The sequence below is a fragment of the Equus przewalskii genome, chromosome 29, assembly GCF_037783145.1.
Source record: "Equus przewalskii isolate Varuska chromosome 29, EquPr2, whole genome shotgun sequence".
In the NCBI taxonomy this organism is placed as follows: Eukaryota; Metazoa; Chordata; class Mammalia; order Perissodactyla; family Equidae; genus Equus; species Equus przewalskii.
Genome location: NC_091859.1, coordinates 38572801 through 38592153, shown reverse-complemented (window position 1 = coordinate 38592153; position 19353 = coordinate 38572801). Strand labels below are relative to the sequence as shown.

Genomic DNA, 19353 nt, shown 5'->3' with positions numbered 1-19353 from the left:
TGGAGGCCTGGGTAATGCCAGCAGATGTCACTACAGGACAGTGCCTGCCACCGCCTCATGCTGAGGGGCAGGGGATGGTGCACATCACAGAGCAGCTGTGACTTGGGACAGGGTGGCCTGTAAGGGGCTGTGCCCACCCTTAGGGTGTTTGGAGGGCTAACTCAATGCCCAGGAGGAGGCAGCAGCGGCTCCATCTTGGGCCCAGCCCCTCTGATCCACCGAATGCAGGGCGCTGGTGCGGAGGCTGCCCTGCAGGCAGGCGTGGCTTAGAACAGGAGCTGGGACAGAAAAGGAGTGGGAAGTCTGCTGGCTCACGTCTCCTTTGCTGCAGTGACAGGCCCACCGTGGTGTGGCTGTGAAGACCCACCCTGAACCCTGGAGTTGATAACAGCACAGATACCACCACACACACACAGGAACAGTCACTGAATTTGGATTCTTATTTTCCTTGCAAGAGCAAAAGGTTCTTTAAAATCCTTTAGCCACCAGTGAAATGATCAGGCAGGAGAAAAACTTTAGATGGGAGTCTTGTCATGAAAAATAAATACAGTTGCGTGGATTGGAGCTGCTCAAGATCTGAACCAAACTAAGAACAGGAAGGCAGGGGGCTGAAAATAGTATAAGAAACCCCCCCAACCATGGGTCACTCATGGGCTGAGAGAGGGGAGGGCAGCTGGCCTGGCCACACCATCTTGGAGCAGGAAGCCATAAATGGATCAGTCGGATCCAGTTCTGATGACGCGTGGAACTGCACTTGTAACACCAGCCCGGGTCCGAGGAGCAGGGCAGGCAGAGGTGGGTGGCAGAGCAGGATGTCACTGGTGCTGCAGCTCCTTCATTCTGTTCAGAGCACTGCCAGCACGGAACCACTCGATCTGGGTCTCGTTGAAGGTGTGGTTCAGGAGGATGGTCTCCTGGGTCCCGTTGGGGTGCTTGATGACGCATTTCAGAGGCTGTAACGGAAGAGATGGGTGTGGGCCAAGTGGCTCCTAGGAACACGGCCCTCTGTTCTGCTAGAGGATCAGAAAGGTGAGGCACTGCTCTGGGGCCTTGGGGACCAGTAAGGAAACCAAGTCCTAGGCCAGGTCTGGGCCTGGGTGGCCATTGTGAGACCTGGATGGCATCCAAGGGGGACTCCTGGGGGACAAGAGGGTCCCGCTGGGCATGGGCCATTGGCCTCTGAGTGCCAAGTCTGGGCTAACGAGCGTATTGTAGGAAGGCCTGAGCTGGCTCCACCTTCATCTCTGGGAGGCTTCCTGGAGAATTTAAGGGCTGTTCCAGCTGGAACAAAGGCTCATGGGCAGAGGTGCAGATGGGGCCAGGTATAGAATGTGGGGAAGCCAAGTGGCTGCTCTCTGTCCCCCTAGAGGGCCCCAGGGGAGCTGGGCTGACCAGCCCACCCTCCTTCCCTGGGCCCCTGACCTTGCCAGGGGCGAAGTCCTTCAGGCCCTGTATGGTCAGCTTGTCCACGGGGTGAATCTTGTTGTAGTCTGCTGGGTCAGCGAATGTAAGGGGCAGCAGGCCCTGCTTCTTCAGGTTGGTTTCTGGAAGGCAAAGGGTGCACTCAGTCCATAGGGGCAGGGCCCCCAGCCCCCTTCTCTGTGCAGGGAATCTCAGCAGCCCAGAGAATTTCCCTTTCTAAGTCCAGTTAGGGCTCTAGGAGAGACACCTCTAGTCCTGCCATCTGGGGACAAACCTGGGACGGTGACTACCAGGACCAGGTTGGCTGCACTCCCAGTGACATCGTGCCTTTCACTAGGGCCCTACACAAGTGTGCTTCAGCGCTTGTATCTCCGTAAGGCCTTCCTGATAGACGTTCACAGTCAGGAAACATCCTTTGACCAGGTTGTCAGGGTGCCCTGGATTTCAACTGCTTAGCTCTATAAGTTTGGAAGCAAGACCAGTGCTTGCCCAAGATGGGGACTATGGGCATTGGACTCAGTGCAAATCTGTAGGGGCAAAGGCGGGCGGCTGTGGGGCTGTGGTGTAAAACAGGCACCGGGCATGTGGTTCCAGCTCACCATGGATCCTGGCGAAGCTCTTGGTGATGATGGCCCGGCCCCCTAGGTGGCGAGGCTCCAGCGCCGCATGCTCCCGGCTTGAGCCCTCGCCGTAGTTCTCATCTCCGACCACCACCCACCGGATGCCATGTTTCTGTCCAGCAAGTGAGGAGTGAGGGTATGAGGAAGGAGGGCACTGGTCCCGCTTGCCCAGCCCCTGGGCTTCCTGAGGCTCACAGGTCAAGGGGCTAGAGAGGCCCCTCACCTGCTCCTCAAGGGGAAGTCAGAGGTGAAGCAGGCCCAAACCAGGCCCTGAGGCGACAGAGGTGATCAGACATGGGCCCTGCCCGTCTGCAGTGGGCATGGGGAGGTGTGACCCACCCTGTGCTCAGCATAGAGGCAGGCTGTGGGTGGAGGGCCACTGTGTGGGAAGAGAGCCCGGAGCAGTGGGTACACAGGGAGGGTGACAGACATGGGATTGCCTCCATGGCACTGGGACATCGTTCAACTGCAGAGCTGTTGGTGCGGGATTCTGGGTGGGGAGGACCCCTTCCCTGGACCACCCATCCTGCCCCACCTAGCCAGGAGGTGCCAGAAGACCCTACCCCCGCCCCCACCAACTCTGACCCACCTTGTAGTAGCGGGCAGTGTCAGGGACAGGACCAAACTCCTGGGTGACGGCATTGCGCACAGAGTTGGCTTTGCCGTTTTCAATGTTAATGGCACCAATGAGCAGGTTATTGGAGATATTGTCCAGGTGCCCACGGAACTTGAGCCAGGGGCCAGCAGCCGAGATGTGGTCCGTGGTACACTTCCCTTTGACCTTGGGTGGAGGAGGAGAGAGGACAGAAGTCAGGGTGTGGTCACTGAGTGCTAGATGAAGGGAGAAGCCCTCTAGAGACAGGCAGCTGGCCCCAGTGGCTGGACCCAGAAAGGGTGATAAGAGAAGCAGGGCAGGCTTTGGGTATGTGGTCTGCAGTCCTGGTATCGCCACACTCGGGCCAAGAGGGCTCTGGCAAGGCCATCACCCACCCTCCAAGGCCTCGGCTGGTCAGTGAGATCTCCAGGACAGGCCACTGAGAGAGGGCAGAGGCTGGACAAGGAGGACAGACATGTCTGCTCGCTCACCCTTCAGGCCTAGGCCCCCAGATAAGAGCTGGGAGACCAGCTGCAGACCCATGTTAGACACAGAGAGGGGAGCCTGGGCCCCCGCTGGTGACTGATGGATTTCATCTTACCACAGGCGTTTATTACTGGCTGTGTCACTGCCTGGAGACTCCTTGGCAAACAGCATAAATTCATGTCTGTCATGGGTCTGAGGCCTCTGGCCACATCACAAAGGCTCATGTCTGCTCAGCTCCCGAAGCCACACCCACTAACACCCAATTCGGGGAACAGAGAAATCAAAGGTTTCCGGAGCCTATGTGGTCAAGCTAGGGAGGTGCAGACCTGCTGAGCAGGGTCACACGTGTCCTTGTCTTCCTTGTGCTGCATTCACTGCCCACACCCACTGGAGGTGGCCCTCACCAGGTGCAGCCGGATGGCTGAGAGCCCCAGACACCAGCTGGCCAGATCCAGCTCTGCCCCGACATGGCAGTGGAGAAGGGGACACTGGGCTGCAAGTGCCCTTGCCCCTCTGCAGCCAAACTTCCCTTCCTGCCCCCCACCCTAATCTTGACCTTCTTCACCAGGGCCCAGGGGAGGACACATGGTCTCACGGCCCTTCCTGCTGATCAGGGAAGGGTACCCTGGCAGGATGGCGTTGTTCCCCTCTGGCCCCTCACTGACCTTGATGAGGATTTGCAGGTCCTCCAGATCTTTGCCATCCCACTTGTCAAAAGGCTCCAGGAGCTGCAGGCGCTGGCTGGTGGGGCTCACATCCACTCGCTGCCCACTGCTGTCCTTGGGCGGGTGCTGGTAGGTGTCCTGCCCAGGGTCAAACTCCTGCAGCAGGAACAGGAACAGGGACATTTGGGTGCTGAATCCTCAGTCCTCACGTGGATGGGCACACAGAAGGTAGGCTCGCCCCTGCTCCAAGCCTTTCCTCCATTCTCACTAACAGTGCCACCCCTGCCTGCCCAGGATGGGCAGGGCCGAGATCCTGGGATGCTGGGAAGGAAGTATCTAGGTTACACAGCAACTGGCAGTTGCCTGAGGCAGCCAGGCTGGCAGGCCCGCAGTGGCTAAGAGCGGAGGGTAGCAGTGCCTGCTCACCGCTCGGGGGAGCTCATCTGCATCCGGAGCCTCCAGCTTGAACTTCTTGCCATCCTTGCCGGTCAGGAAGTCAGTCTCTGGGTTGAACTTGAGGGTGCCAGCAATGGCCAGGGCTGTGACAATCTGAAATGGAGGAGGCCAGTTCATTGGTTAGTATCAAACATCACTTGAGCCAGCCCTGATGGCTAGTGGTTAAAGTTCAGCACGTTCCGCTTTGGTGGCCCAGGTTTGGTTCCTGGATACGGAACCATACCACTCATCTGTCAGTAGCCATGCTGTGGCAGTGGCTCACACAGAATAACTAGAAGGACCTACAACTAGAATATACAACTATGTCCTGGGGCTTTGGGAGGGGAAAAAAACACCACCACTCCTGTCCCCACAACCCAGCAGAAGCCTAGACCAAAAGTGAGAATGGGGCCCAGGGCATTTCCAGGTCGTTCACAGACTCTTCTTCCCTCAGAGACTGGACTACAGGAATGTCTCTGGGACCACGAGCAGCTGGGCCTGCAGAGGACTCATGAACCTCAAGAACAGTGGGAGCTCTACTACTCCCCACTGAGGCCTGGGCCTCTGTGCTCTCCTCAAGGTGTGCCACCCTGGACCTGGAGAGGCCCTGGCACAGAAAAGTGCTGGGACGAAAATGTTCCTGCACGGTTAGCACAACGAAAACATGGAAGGGGCCATCTCTTCACTCGGTTTTAGCAACACTTGAACACTCAACGTACAAAATTGAATCAAGACAGACCGGCCGGGTGCTGACCATTCTGAGGCTGAACCGCCGCTAAGTGCCTGAAGCGCTTGGTTCACTCAGTGTGCATTGTACTAACGAGGCCTCCTGCCTGGCCCAGAGACTGCCAGTGCTTTCCGTACTTGCTCACGTAATCCTGACAGGATCCTGGGGCTCAGAGAAGGAAAGTGACTTGGCCAAGTAGAGGCAGGGCTGGCATTTGTCCCAGGTAGTGATTCCAAGCTCTGTTTGTGGCCATAACTGTACTAAACAACACCTCAGACTCCCGGGATGAGAGGGGGCTAGACAGGGGGCACCACCAGAGCATGATGCTTGAGGCTGGCAAGGCCTGTGGCTCTTGGTTTCAATGCCAGCCCTCCCTTGGCAGCCCGATGAGGTCAGACACCCTTGCCCCAAGCTCCATCTCTCCCTGCCTCCCCTGACTAACCAGGGGCACAGCCCCAGAGGCATCCGGGCTAGGGCCTGGCTGCGCAGAGTCTCACCTCTGGCGATGTGACAAAGGCATGGGTCTCAGGGTTCGCGTCGTTGCGGCCTGTGAAGTTCCTATTGTAGGAGGTGACGATCGTATTTTTCTCCCCCTTCTTGATGTCCTTCCTGCAGGTCAGAAGGGACAGGGTTAGGGATGTCTGGCTTTGTCACCTGGCCCATCCTGCCTAGCTCGTGACAGAGGAAGGAGAAATGGAAAGACCCTGAAACAGTGGCCTCCTCTCTGGGACTCACACATCAGAGCAGGAGGAAAGCTCAGGGATGGCTCACCGAGGTTTCCTTGAAACAACATGTGAGGCAGAGGCAGAGCCAGATCAAGGCCCGAGTTTCCTGTCCCTGGGCCACTGCCTCCTTTCAAATGGCTGCATCAGAGCCTTCAGCTGTGTCATTAGGACAAGGCCTCTTTGATTTCTTCCTGCCAGCCCAGGCTTCAGGCAGTGGCCACTCAGTGCCACTGTGGGGCTCTTCCTCTTTACTTCCAGCCCAACTTTCCAGTCCTGCCTGGAAAAGTCTATTAATGTGCAACAGCCCCTGATGCTAGAGGCTTTGGGTTGAGTCTCTTCTCTCTGCTCCAGTAACGTCTCCCCTCAACATCTGGGGCTCTGTACCCCAGGACACAAGGGGCTGTTCTGTCAAAGATGCACCTCTCACCTGTCCCACTGGCCAATGCAGGGGCCACAGGCGTTGGCCAGGACGATGCCACCCACATCCCTCAGGATCTGTGCCTGCAGGGGAGAGAGGAGAGGACATTGTCACGGGCAGGCTAGTGGCTGATGGGCAAGGGTGGTTTGGCAGCCTGAGGGATAAAGAGCTGTACTGGAACCCTGGGGCAGCTGCTGGGACCTGCCCCAGCCCTGGCTGACAAGGCTGTGGCTTGTCCCACCCTGACGCCGCATTATTCAGTGGTTGGGTGGGGAAGCCAGGGGCAGGGGCATGTGGGCACTCACGTAGCCATCCCGTTCAATGGTGGCACGGATCTGCTCAGAGCCTGGTGTGATGGTGAACTGGGACTTGCACTTGAGTCCATGGGCCAGCGCTTGCTTGGCCACAGCTGCTGAGCGCCCCATGTCCTCATAGCTGGAGTTGGTGCAGCTGCCAATCAGACCTGGTGTATTGGGGGTGGCAGGGCCAGGGGTCAGGAGGAGAGAGTGACCAAAAGTTCCACCTGACCTCAAACTATCCAGACCTGATCAAAAGTTCCCCAACTAGGGGCTGTTCTTAACAGAGAAGAGTTGGAAGCAACCTAATTGTTCAAGAGCAAAGGACAGGCTACTCGTGACCCAGCCATTTAAGGGAAGATGATGTGGCCGTTGCACATGACACTGTTCATGTAGTAGTGGTATAAGCCCTTCTCACGATAACGTAATCTGCGTGTGTATGCACGTCAGAGGGCTCACACTAAAGTACTAACAGTGACCGCTGCTGGGTGAGATGCTTACAGGAGAGGCGAATTTTCTTCCTTTATGCTTTCCAGTATTCTGTGACTTTTTTTATTGGTTTATAATGGGGGAAAAAAAGAGTTCTTTTTAAAAAGTCTATCATAGTTACTGAAAAAGTCAATAAAGACTAGATGACATCACACCATCTCTAGATATCAAGACAGTCTCTCAAATCAATCTATTTTCTAATTATTAAACTACCAAAGGTTTTTTATTTACTGCAGCTATAAGGGTCAACACATTACACAGCACTTTGTGCCAGGTGCTCTGCAAAATTCTTTTCATGTATTAACTCGTCACTTCTCCCAACAACTTTAACGAGTAAGTACGATATCACCCCATTTTACAGATGGGGAACTGAGGCACAGAGAGGTGAAGTAACTTGCTTGTGGTCACCCAGCTATGAAGTGGCAGAGTCAAATTCAAACCCAGGCCACCTACTCCAGGGTCCACGCTCTTCACAGCCACCCTGTACTGTGATAACAGCAGGTGCCAGTGATACCGATGTGCCAACGTGACGGTATACGTCAAGCACGTAAAATGAAATCAGGCATCATGGTTAGTACGATGAAATGTTTGTAAAACAGAAAAATACACACATCAATATGTCTGTCCACAGGAACACAGTATACCTCTCACAGAGCCCCCAGAGCTGGTTTCTGGTTGGAGATTCAGATTAAGGGTGTTTTAAAATTCTTGTTTACCAATATTCTCTATAATAAGCATATATTTCTTTTATACCAAGAAAAAGTAATTTTTTAAAAAGCCATAAAGAAAAACCAAACTATTTCAGAAAGGGCTTGGTACATTTCGGAAGTACCCATGGTAAGCAGGGCGATTGTCTAAAGCCCTGGGCAGACCCACTGGCCCTGAGGCCTGTTAAACTGACAGGGTGGAAGGTGCTCACCCACTCGGATGTCCAGAGGCCATCCTTCCTTCTCTGCCACAGTGCCTACTTCTGCCACAGGGTGAGCCAGGTCGGGGGTGAAGGGCCCATTGATGTGTGGCTTCAGCTGAAGAAGAAAGACATGCGGAACAGAAAGAGAGAAGAGAGAACAAATCTTGGAGTGTGAATAGCCTGTTCTTCAGGGGCTACCTGTCTCCTGCTCACCAAGACCTCACAGAGGGCCTGGGAAGCCAAGTACTGTTCTTATGGCTCAAACCTCACCCCAGGAAACAAGCGAGCAGTGGGCACTGCTATGCACCAGCTCCTGGGATCCCTCTAACCCTGCAAGGCGGGTATTATCTCCAGGCTGCAGGTGAAGGAGCTGACGTGCTTTTGCTCAAGGTCACACAGCTAGGAGATGGCAGAGGTATGGAATGAATCAAGGTTGTCAGCTTCCTAAGTCCATTATCTCCCATACTATGGTGCTTCTGGAATCTTCTGACAGGACGGAATTAAGACCAGATGCTTTCCATGTGATAATACTTAGCAGGAAATGTGAAGCACTTAGCAAAGTGCCTGGCACACAGTGAGCACTCAATAAATGTTAGCAATTATTATTACATGAATTAGCTCATTCAGTTCCCACAATTGCCTTAGGTTTACACACGATGAAGTGAGGCCCACAGAGGTTGAGTAACTGGCCCAAGGTCACAAGGTTAAGCAGCAGAGTCAAGATCTGAACTCACGCAGATTGGCTTCAGGGCCTAAACCCTCAGCCACTCTGCTCTGCTGTTCTGCTCCTCCACCCCTTTCCTCTGGCCTTCCAGATCTGCTCTGCTCTACAGGTCTCAGGGTGCCAAACCCTGCTCAGGCTGGGAAGATCAGGCCTCATTCTCTGAACTCTGACAGTAAGGCAGAAACCTTGGCTTCTGCTAAAGATGAGGTGGGGGCAAACAAAACGAGTTTTAGAATCACCAGCCATAGCCACCTCTGTTCTCCCCTTGGCCATATATCCCTCCTGCCACTCCTCCCACCCCACTGCAGCCTGATTCAGGCAGCAGCTTGCAGGGGCACTGGAGAACCAAAGGCCCAAGAGCCCTGCTGGTATGCAGGCAGGGACCCACCCTGGCCCTCCCCAGGGCCCACCAGAAGCCTCCAGACAGGGCCTGAATTCCCTCCCTCAGAAACTCCTTGGACTCAATTCCGTTGCTCACCTCGCTGAGGTTAATTTCAATCAGTTGGTCATAATGGCAGCCAGGGTCAGGTACCAAGTGATCCTTGAATTCATCAGCTAAGTGGGCAATGTCTGAAATCAATGAGGAAGGGAGACTGAAGCACGTGAAACACAAATTGCTCATGAGACTTCACCATCCATCCATCTGAGCCACAGGGACCTGGCACCTGCCAAACACTGGGCCCTGGGCCCTGACTGGGCAAACAAAGGAATACAACAAACAGCACAGGACACTGTCCTGCCCTCGAGGGGCTTGCAATCTAGCAAAGGAACCATCAGTGAGTCAGAAGTTACAATATGACATGACAGAGACAACAAGAACACAGGGACACAGTGTCTGAGGTTCGGAGTCCGGGAAGGCTTTCTGCAGATGAGACGTGCTGAGTTTTGAAGGGGGAGAAGTTATGTGATAATGAAAGGGAGAAAAGGGCCTTCCAAGTAGCACTCCATGTGCTTAGAGCTTGGAAACAAACTGACCAACTCTCCCCACGGCGCCCTGGCCTCTGGCTCCACCAATCACTCTCCTTCCCCTCCCCTCAGAGGCTCCAAGCATCCCTCCCGCAGACCCCATTTCCACTCCAGCTTCAAAAAATCCAAGTTAGAAAGGCAGGGAAGTTGTAGGGGGAGGCTGGGAAAGTGGTTCTTGTTCCAAATGTTTTTCCTCCTCCCCATGCTGGGGCAGAATTATAAACAGAAGCAGGTCCATGTCATTTCCAGAGCTTCCTGTAGGGGGCCCCAGGGACCAAGCCATGAAGAACCAGTATTCTGCCACCCTTCCAGGTGAAACTAAACCCCAGTCCTGAGGCACGGATATCTCAAACTTAGATGCCAGGCCCTTCGAGAAGCTGCTGAGAGCTACAGACACCATACTCAGAAAAACTGGCACACACATAACTTTTCATACACTTTTAGGGGCCTCTCAGAGCCTCTGGAGCCAGTCGAGACAGCAGGTTGAGGACCCTGCCCTAAAGGGAAAGGTATCGCTTACAGCTGTTCTGTGCCAGCTCACCTGCCCGGCCTGTCTTGTCCAGGTATTTCTTCATCCTGTGGTTGTAAGGAAACACTGAAGTGGTGGCCCCGATTTCTGCGCCCATGTTGCAGATTGTCGCCATGCCTGCAGAGAAAGAGCCCGGGGGGCTGGCTGAGTGGCTGAGTGTGCGTCCCACCACCTGCTGGTGTGCATACACATCTTCACACCAGGGAGCTGGCATCATTTCTTTCCTTGCTCACATGGCCATCTCGTGGCCCAGCATTAAAACAAGGGCCAGTGAAGAGAGGCCACGGGGGCCAGAGCTGTGTTCTGGCTCTCAGAGTGGCGGCTAGGTGGAGTGAAGAGAACACAAGATTCAGCCCCTACAAGCAGAGTTCTAGTTCTGGGCCTGGCTGTCCTGCTCAGCAGACTAGAGGGCCACCATGTACTAAGGGCTGAGCTGGTCAGACTGCCCCATTGTTACTGTCTCCATTCTGCAGGTGAGGGAACTGGCTCAGAGAGGTGCAAGGTCATGCCATAAAGCAAATGCAAGTGCCGGCATTCAGGTCTCGGTCCATATGCCTGGTGTCAGGCCTGCCCTCTTTCAGCCACACCATGGTGCTATGTGGAAATGTTTCCGGATCTCAGGTTTTCCAGCAATAAGACTGGAATGATGTCTACTGTCTGGACCACAGAGCCTCATACAGAACTGATGACGCTTACGGATGTCTTGACTGCTATCGGGACACCAGCCTCATGGGGTTGCTGGGACATGGGTCTGGACATGTTATCAACTTCCTAACTGAGCTGTCCAATGGTAGTAAGGGCTACCTGTAAGAGTGAGCCCCTGTCATTGGCGGGGTACAGGGCCAGCTAAACAGTAGCTCTGTTGGACTGCTGTGGAGCTGAGGCAGGCACTGGGGGAAGTCTGGACTGGATCATCTCTGGGGCTTGTTCCAAGTCTCCCTAGAATTCTGAGGGCCCAGGCACTGAGGCCAGATCACCAGGGGTGATGAGTAGGAAGGGGCTGGCTCCTACCTGGTCTTGGAGGCTGACAGGTAATAATCTCTAATCCAAGGGAAGTGAGTGAGGCTCCAACACCAGCCAAGGGAAGAGGTCAGAATGAGGCTGCTTTGTGAATGAAGTCCTGATTCTGACTCCCCATTCCCACACTTGAATCTGTCCTTTCTGAGATTCTTCTTCTGGAACACCCAAGATGACCCAGTGCCAGAGCCCAGCAGCAGAAGTTGGCTTGACCCTTAACTCTGTATCGCCACAGGCAAGTTACCTGCCCTCCTTGAGGGGCCTCAATCTCCTCCTCCGTCTAATCAGGGACCTGGACTAGACAATCTCCCCTCTACCTCTAAGTGTCCATCCCATGTCCAAAGTGACTGGGCGGATTCTTAGGGGAAGGCCATTCACTGCTTCTACGGCTCAACAACAGGCCCCCTAGGCCCAGCACAGGCTGAGGGCCACGTCACGAGGCTGCCTTCCTCACCAGTGCAGGAGATGGAGTCTACGCCAGGCCCGTGGTACTCCACGATAGCGCCTGTGCCACCTTTCACCGTGAGGATGCCCGCCACCTTTAGGATCACGTCTTTGGGTGAGGTCCAGCCGGAGAGGGAGCCCGTCAGCTTCACACCAATCACCTGAACAGGTGGGGCAAGAGAGCAATTACAGCCCTGTGTGCCACATGCCAGTTCCACCCAGGAACCTGCCTGCCGGAATTCCTGTTTCTGCTCATCCACCCTGCCTCCTTCCCAGAGAGATGTGAGCCTGACCTATTCCACATCTCCCATTCATCCCCACCAACCGCCCCTCGGTAGCCACCCCGAAATAAGCCCCTCCCTATGCCTCACCTTAGGGCACTTCAGCTCCCAGGGGATCCCAGCCATGACGTCCACTGCATCAGCACCCCCTACTCCAATGCAAATGCCCCCCAGGCCACCGCCATTGGGGGTGTGGGAATCAGTGCCAATCAGAAGAACCCCAGGGTATGCATAGTTTTCCAGAATGATCTGAAAAAGAATCCAAGATCTTAAGCTTAAAAGCCCTCAACAGAGAATGGAGGGAAGGCTCAAAAGGGGCCTGCAAAACTGTCCCCTGCTGACACTGGGCCGCTGGGCCATTCCTAGGCACCCTCCAGGATGGGACCTCTTCAGTGTGGCCTGGAAGAGCCAGAGACTTGGGAGACAGCGGCCTGGGCTGATGAACAACTCTGACAGCTCCTGACTATATGACTTGGGCTTGTAAATGCCTCCCCAAACCTCAGTTTCCTCATCTCTTAGCACAGTAATAAGAACGCCTGCACCATCTTGACCCCAGGATTGTGGTGAGAACCAGATGAACTGAGACACAAGAACGTGTCCTGTGAAGGCCTGGGAACAAGCATAACCACTGAAAGGCGCTCCTGACAACACTCTGCCTCGAGCGCTGGATGTGTGGAGTGTGCCTATCTGGCTCTTTATCAGGGCAGAAAATTTTTTCATGAACTGGCTGCAGTCTTCACAGGAAGCACTGAGGACCCAACAGGGGGACAGGCCCCAAGCTTTTCCACTGCTGACCTGAAGAGAAGTAGAGACGATTCACCCCAACCCCAGCAGCCTGGAGAGGGCTCTGGGAACTGAAGTGACTTGCTTAAGGAAGATGATCACCTGCCTCATCATCCTTCCTATCTCATGGTGTTCCCTTCAGAGGCACCCAAAGGTGCTGGCAGCGAGCATTTCCTCCAAAACATTTGATGGAGCTACAGGGTCACTGACCCCAGTGCGGACACTCTGGGGGCTGTAGGATACTGCTGGGAAAGCCCCAGCCAGGAGTCCCATGCCCTGGGTCTGAGTTCTGGCCCCACCTCTTCCTAGTAGTTGTGGCCCTTAGGCAAGTCACTTCACCTCTCCAGGCCTCAGTGTCCTCATCTATAAAAAGTAGCCAACCTCAGCTCATCAGATCACTGTGATGACTCAGTGGGATCATGTACATTAAGCTGTAGTAGTGCCTGGGAGATGCATTATTTTTATTTATTATTTTGCACTAAGAACCTTCATCTGAGATTCTGTTGCTCATCTGTCAGATGGAATTATGTCCCCAACACACACATGTGGATGTTGGGAAGGACAATGAGATGAGAGATATGAAAGGTTCTATGAACTCTCAGGACTGACTGAATGGTGGGCAGGCTCCCTAGAACGTTACAGAAACTCCAGGGCCTCTGCTTCGGGCTAGGCATCTGCTCAGCAGACTCAGCAAGGTGCATAGGGTCTCGCCTCGGGGGAATGCACAAAGTTAGCAGACCTAGTTCCTTCCCCAGGAAGGTGGCAGCTAGCTAGGAGAACAGGCCAACCTAGAGGAAATCCCTAACAAAAAACAACTGTGGGAGAGAACACTGTTTAACTTGTTTCATTTCTCCAACCCTCCTGCCTCAGCTGTGTATGAAGATTTAAAACTAGTTAATCTCTAAAGCTCCTCAAGGTTGTAAAAAGTCTGATTTATGAAGACCAGACACACAGAATTCGGTGTGATCTCATGGCGTAGACCCAGAGCGTGCTCCACGTCCAGAGGGGAGAGGTGACTGCAGAAAGAGTCACAATAAGGCTGGTTGTGACGGTGGCCTCAGCAGTATATGCATATGGCTGAGTAGAAAGGCGTGATGAAGGAGAAGGTATTTTAGGCCAGACCAACATCTAGAACATAAAATTGGAAATTCAGTCATCCATCCACACAACACACATGTACACTGAAGACCTATTCTGTACTGACCTGGCCCCGGGCCCAGTGCCAGAGGGAAATCAAGGAGCCCCCACTGCTGTCCCTATAGAGCACATGGTGCAGTGGGGAAAGCACCTGGCACACACTGGGGTCATAATGTGGAGGGTCCCACAGGATCACATGAGAGTGTCCCAGTGCTGGGCACAGGGAGGGCTGGGGGCTTCACAGACATAACCGGCAAGCGGAGACGTGGAGGAGGGAGGATCTGCCAGGTGTTCGAGGCAGAGGGAAAGGGTTTAAGACTTGGTCTGGACACGGTGGATCAGAGCTGCTGATGGCACGGCACTGGGGGAGAAAGTAAGGCTGCACAGGGACCACATGATTCCCAGGAATTTTCTTTTTAAAGGAACAAATACATCAGGCTGTAAGCTTAGCTGGTGGCCACTGGCAGGTATGAGCTGCCATCACTCACAGCCCCAAATTTTGGCCCAGGAGCTGCCAAAAAGGCCTGGGCATTTGTACTGAGATGGAATGGGGGGCTGAATGTATTGGGGGATGAATTGGATTGGGGTGTCCTTCAGACAAAAGGCCACGGCTGGGTCCACCTGACTCCCTGGCCCTGTGGCTGAGAGAGGTTTTCTGGCCCCTGCAGACTCAGGTGTCTGCCTCTGCCAGGCAGCCCCTTGCCGGCGAGAGCGCTGGGTTGAAAGGGCAGAGAGTAGTGACCCGTAGGCTCTGGTTTCAAAGCAGAGCAGTGCTGGGAGCCCAGGCAGGTCAGATTACAGCCTGACTCAGCTCATCTTGAAGAAGGCCTGGGATGGAGGTGGGGAGAAGGGTCACCTTTGAAAGGTGCAAAGAGGCAGGTTTCACATACAGGATGGGTGGCAAATGGACACACAAACCAGTGCACACCCCACAAAGCAGGTCAGGGGTCCTCAGCACTCATCTGTGATGAGAACTAAGCACCCATCTCCCCAGAAAGATGCACACATACTTGTACTTAGAGAGACAAAACTGCCCACTAGGAGAAAATCCATGCTTGGGAGACCCCAGAAGAACTCCTGGCTGACATAGCCACATGACCCATGGTACCTCCATCCTAGAGAATACCGTGAAGGCGCCACAAAGACTCAGAGGAGCACTCTGTGCACTGAGGGGAGAAAGGCTGGTGTGATGGGGACCATAAGGCAGCCCGGTGGTGTGGGGCACTGGCTCCGGGGCCAGACTGCCTGGATGAAAATCCTGGTTCCACAACTGGCCAGCTGGGTGTCTCTGAGCAAGTAGATTAACTTCTCTGTGCCTCAACTTCCTCATCTGTAAGATGTGGATTAAAAAACTACCTCCTCGGTGGTGGTGAGCACTGTGTAAGTTAATATATGTAGAATGCTACATCTAGTGCCTGACACACAGGATGTGCTCATCGAAAGTTAGCTATCCAAGCAACAAAGTGTAACGCTTGTGGAAAAAAAGCAAAACAAAGAATAATACCACAATGTTTTAAAGAAGGTGTAGCAAAAGCCCCGTGAAACTTAGCATATTGGTTGCCAAGGGAGTCAGAAGGGACTATTTTAATTTCTTACACGGAGAGTGAAAATGTATAACTTGACATCATGAAAGTTAATTTAAAAATGAAGGAGGAGGAGCCTAAGCATTGACCGAGATGTCATCTAATTCGCCCCCTGCCCTCCTGAGCCTCGAGCCCCCTGTTCCCACAGGCCTGGAGGGGTTCTCTGGTTCCCGAGGCGCAGCCTGCCCGTTTCCCCACCCGAAAGGCAGGCCAAGCCCTGCTTTACCTGGTGAATGATTCCAGAGCCAGGCCTCCAGAAGCCCACACCATACTTGGCCCCTGCAGTTGCCAGGAAATTATACACTTCCTGGTTTATGTCCTATTGAGACAAATGAATAACCAGAGTGTTAGCAACACAGTTTGCATCCGGGACAACCCTTGCTCGTGGCCTCCTCCCTCGCCCCACCTCCCCTATGACCTTGAAATGCTGGCACTGTGAAGACAGGCCCTCTCCCGGAGACCTTCTACAAAGCAATCCAAAAGGGCCTGGATGTCGGCCCACAGCCTCAGGCGGCAGGCTCGGGATAAAAACATGGGAGCAGAGACAGGTTCTGTGACACCTGGCCAGAGAGTGGGTGTAGAACAAGTCCCCTCTCCACCCTGGGTCTTAGTTTCCTTATTTGTAGAAGGAACTGGGCTACAACATCTCCAAGGGCTCCTCTGGCACTCAAGTCCTCGGCCAAGGCCAGCACTGAGGGACACGTCACCACAGGACTGTCTAACTGGGACACGATGTTGGGGAGGGGACTGTCAAAGGGAAGCAGTGGGATGGAGTGGATATCCTGGTCCCTCTGTGGCTCATGTGGGGTGTTCCTTCTCCATCTGAGCCTCGGATGCCTCATCTGGTACTGTCAGTAATCCCGGCTGACATTTATTGAATGCCCACTAAGGAAATGGCTTCACACTAAACAACCTCACAACCCATCACATGAGGGAGGGGTAATGTCATTAAACCCATTTTACAGTTGCAAAAACAGAGGTTCAGAGATGAAATAACTTGCTGGAGGTTCCAGAGTTAAACAGAGGAGCCAGGGTTTGAAACCAGGCCATCCAACCACAGAGCCTGAGAGCTACATTCTATTATAAAATAGAGCTACCTCCCTTATTGGGAGGAGGACATGAGGCTCCATCTCAGAACACTTAGAGACTATCAAATGGACCGTGTTCTAAAACACAGGTTTCAACACAGCAAAACATTGGGATGGGCTGCATCCATTCTGCCTGTAATTTGAAGACGGCTTCCTCACGGGGTGGGAATGCTTCCCAGCACACTGATGTGAGGCCAGGGTTTATCTGGAAGCCATGGCATGTCCCTGGACAGGTGAGACCCCAGTGACAAGAGGGATAAGACCAGAGAGGACTACACAGTCTCAAAGGAGGAACTAGGAAATGAGACCTGCATGCCTCTGGGCGCAGGAGAGCCATGCTCCAGGGTGGAGAGGGCACTCCCTGTCAGCTTCCTGGGCCCTCGATAAAACACCCTCAAAACCACTCAAGCCTCTTCATTTAAACTCCAGACCCATCATGCATCCTTCTGGGGGTCCAGTAGGTTCCCCCAGATGAAAGGAAGGCAGACAAAGAACTTGGGTCCCCAGATCAGTCTCTTTCTGATGAAAAACTAATATATAAGCTTTTTCATTTACAAATCAATCACTTACGAAATTGGTACTGAGGGGAGGAGGCAGGTGGCCGTGTGTCTGGGTGCATGTGCACATGTGTCTGTGCAAGTGGAAGAGAGGCTGTGGGGTGGCCCCAGAGTGTTGCAGCAGAGTCTCGGCCTGAACTCAGCCGAGATCCCTTTTTAGCTGTCTGTGTGACCCTGGACAGGTCACCTACCTCTCTGGGCAACAATCAGAGGGACCTTTTACAAATACACATAAATCTGACCTTATCCCTCCGCTGCTTAAACCCTTCAATGACTCTTAAGATAGTGCCCATGGCCCTCAAGGCCCTGCCTGCGCCTACCCCTGCCCACTTCATACCACCCTCTCTCCCACCACAGAGCTCCAGCCCCATGGGCCCCCTTTCAATTCCACAAATGCATCACATTTCTTCCTGCTTTGGGGCCTTTACATACACTTCTGTCTAGAATGTTCTTCCAGTTAACATCAACTTATCTACTCAGGTCTCAGCTTACCTGTCACATCCTCAAAGAGGCTGTCCCTTTCCCCCGCACAGTCTAAATCAGACACCTTTCTTATACGCTCACAGAGACCTGTGCTTTCCCTTCATAACACATACACTAACTGGCCATTACCTACGTGTGTGACTGTCTCCCTACTAGACTCTAAGATCCATGAAGGCAGAGCCCTGTCTGTCGTGTTCACGCTGAAGCCCCAGCATCTAGCACAGGGTCTGGCATATAATTAATGTTCAGTAAACATTTGTTAAATAAATGAGGGAATGAGCTCTGAAATCCTATGATTCTGTGAATCTTGTCTCCAGAAGGTAGATTCTGAATCCACAAAGTAAGGGGAGGCCAGCGCCTGAGGTGGTGGCCCTGCTGTGGGCAGTCATCCCGAGGGCTGAAGAGGACCCAGTTCCTGGCCAGGCCCAGTCCCCAGCACTGTGGGAGCCCCTGTGATGTTACCACCACCACTGCTGCTAACATGGAAACGGCCAGCCAGCAGGCTGGGTTCTTTCAGCTGTGTGGAGAAAGAGCCGCTGTGCAACCAGGACACAAACCGGCAGGTCAGGGTGAGAAGAAAGGGCTTGAATGGGAAAGCTGCCCTGAGCATTTCCCATGGGTCTGAGAGGCTCTCTGAGCTGTGCTGACCCTGGGAGCCAGAGCACTTTCAATTGCATGCCCCGCTCTGTGCCAAGCTGGGCCGCAGCCCTGCCAGCATTCAGCTCCTGCCAATGGCCCCCGCAAGATGGGCACCTTCCTCCATTGCAGGGGGTGGAGAGGGTGGAGGCCCAGAGCTGGGAGAGACCTGCTCTTGCCTAGAGTAGGCACATACAAAGGTACTGCAAGCAAAGCCTGGGGGAAGGAAGAGGGATTTGGTTTCATAAGGGTTAGGGAAATTCAAGGGAAAAACCCTTCTACCTCGTTAAGCCAAACTCACAGAAGAAGAAAGTCCCCAAAGGAGGCCAGTCAGCACTCGAGTGGGAGCAGGGATCGGGTCTGGCGCCAACCATGTGGCTATGGGACTTGACTGCACGGTGTCTTGGCCGCCTCACGTTTACAAAGAGCAACACCATCTGCCTCCCTCACTGACAGGGTCCTCGGGGCCAGATGAGAGCATGGGCGATGCTGGCAGAAAGGGAAATTTAAACTACCCTCTCAGAGCAACTGGCAATACGTATCAGAACCTGACGTCTGCATCATTTTTCTAATATGACAGAAAAAGGACCAGAAAAAGATACCCTTAGTGTGGTATGATTGAGGAGGATTTTTGTCTTCTGTAGGCTTTCTCAGTATTTTCTAACATCTTCACAATGAGCAAACAGTATTTTTAGAATTAGAAAAGACTAAGAACAAATTAAAAAAAAAAGACTAACCCAAAGAGCCCACTAGAATTAGGAGACGATGCCCTAGTCCAAGGGCGTGTCGCGCCCACGGTCCCCGTCTTTCGCTCACCTTGGCCCGGCGCAGGTCCTTCTCGCCCCCGAGCTGGGCCTCGATCAGATGGTCGCAGTGGATGGTGGACGGCACGGCCACCTTGGGCAGCCCGCTGCTGATGAACTGCAGCATGGCCATCTGGGCCGTGGCGTCCTGCATGGCCACGCGGTCGGGCCGCAGCCGCAGGTACGTCTCGCCCCGCTCCATCTCCTGGTTCGCTGGGTCATCCAGGTGTCCATACACAATCTTCTCCGAGAGGGTCAGAGGCCGGTTCAGTCTAGAGGGAGAAGGGAGGGGCTGCTCAGTACTGGCTGCACAATCTCCTGCCCAGCCACAGCCATTCCCTCTGGGCACGTGGCCACCCTGACAGAGGCAGGCAGGGGGAACCCTGCACTCTAAGGGGTGGGGAGAATCGGTCCTGCTTGCTGAGGTACCTCCAGCACACGGTACAACACCCGGCACTCACTAGGTGCTCCAAAATTACCCGATGAATTAGTGAATGACAACCTCACAAGAGGTGGCAGGGTTGTTTTTTAAAG

General features: G+C 53.8%; 1 protein-coding gene across 1 annotated transcript in view; it reads right to left on the bottom strand.

Moving 5' to 3' along the window:
- Positions 1–417: 417 nt before the first annotated feature.
- ACO2 (aconitase 2) overlaps positions 418–19353 on the bottom strand; it is a 52323-nt gene continuing 33387 nt past the window's right edge. Inside the window, exons 3-18 of the mRNA XM_070599540.1 lie at positions 18833–19091; positions 15479–15571; positions 11840–11998; positions 11479–11629; positions 10020–10124; positions 8991–9082; positions 7798–7903; positions 6399–6556; positions 6103–6176; positions 5448–5559; positions 4215–4337; positions 3789–3944; positions 2632–2823; positions 2022–2154; positions 1423–1544; positions 418–953 (exon numbers count right to left, since the gene is read on the bottom strand). Coding sequence (XP_070455641.1) covers positions 816–953; positions 1423–1544; positions 2022–2154; positions 2632–2823; positions 3789–3944; positions 4215–4337; positions 5448–5559; positions 6103–6176; positions 6399–6556; positions 7798–7903; positions 8991–9082; positions 10020–10124; positions 11479–11629; positions 11840–11998; positions 15479–15571; positions 18833–19091 — 2173 coding nt within the window. The 3' untranslated portion in view covers positions 418–815. The remainder of the gene's footprint in view (positions 954–1422; positions 1545–2021; positions 2155–2631; positions 2824–3788; positions 3945–4214; positions 4338–5447; positions 5560–6102; positions 6177–6398; positions 6557–7797; positions 7904–8990; positions 9083–10019; positions 10125–11478; positions 11630–11839; positions 11999–15478; positions 15572–18832; positions 19092–19353) is intronic.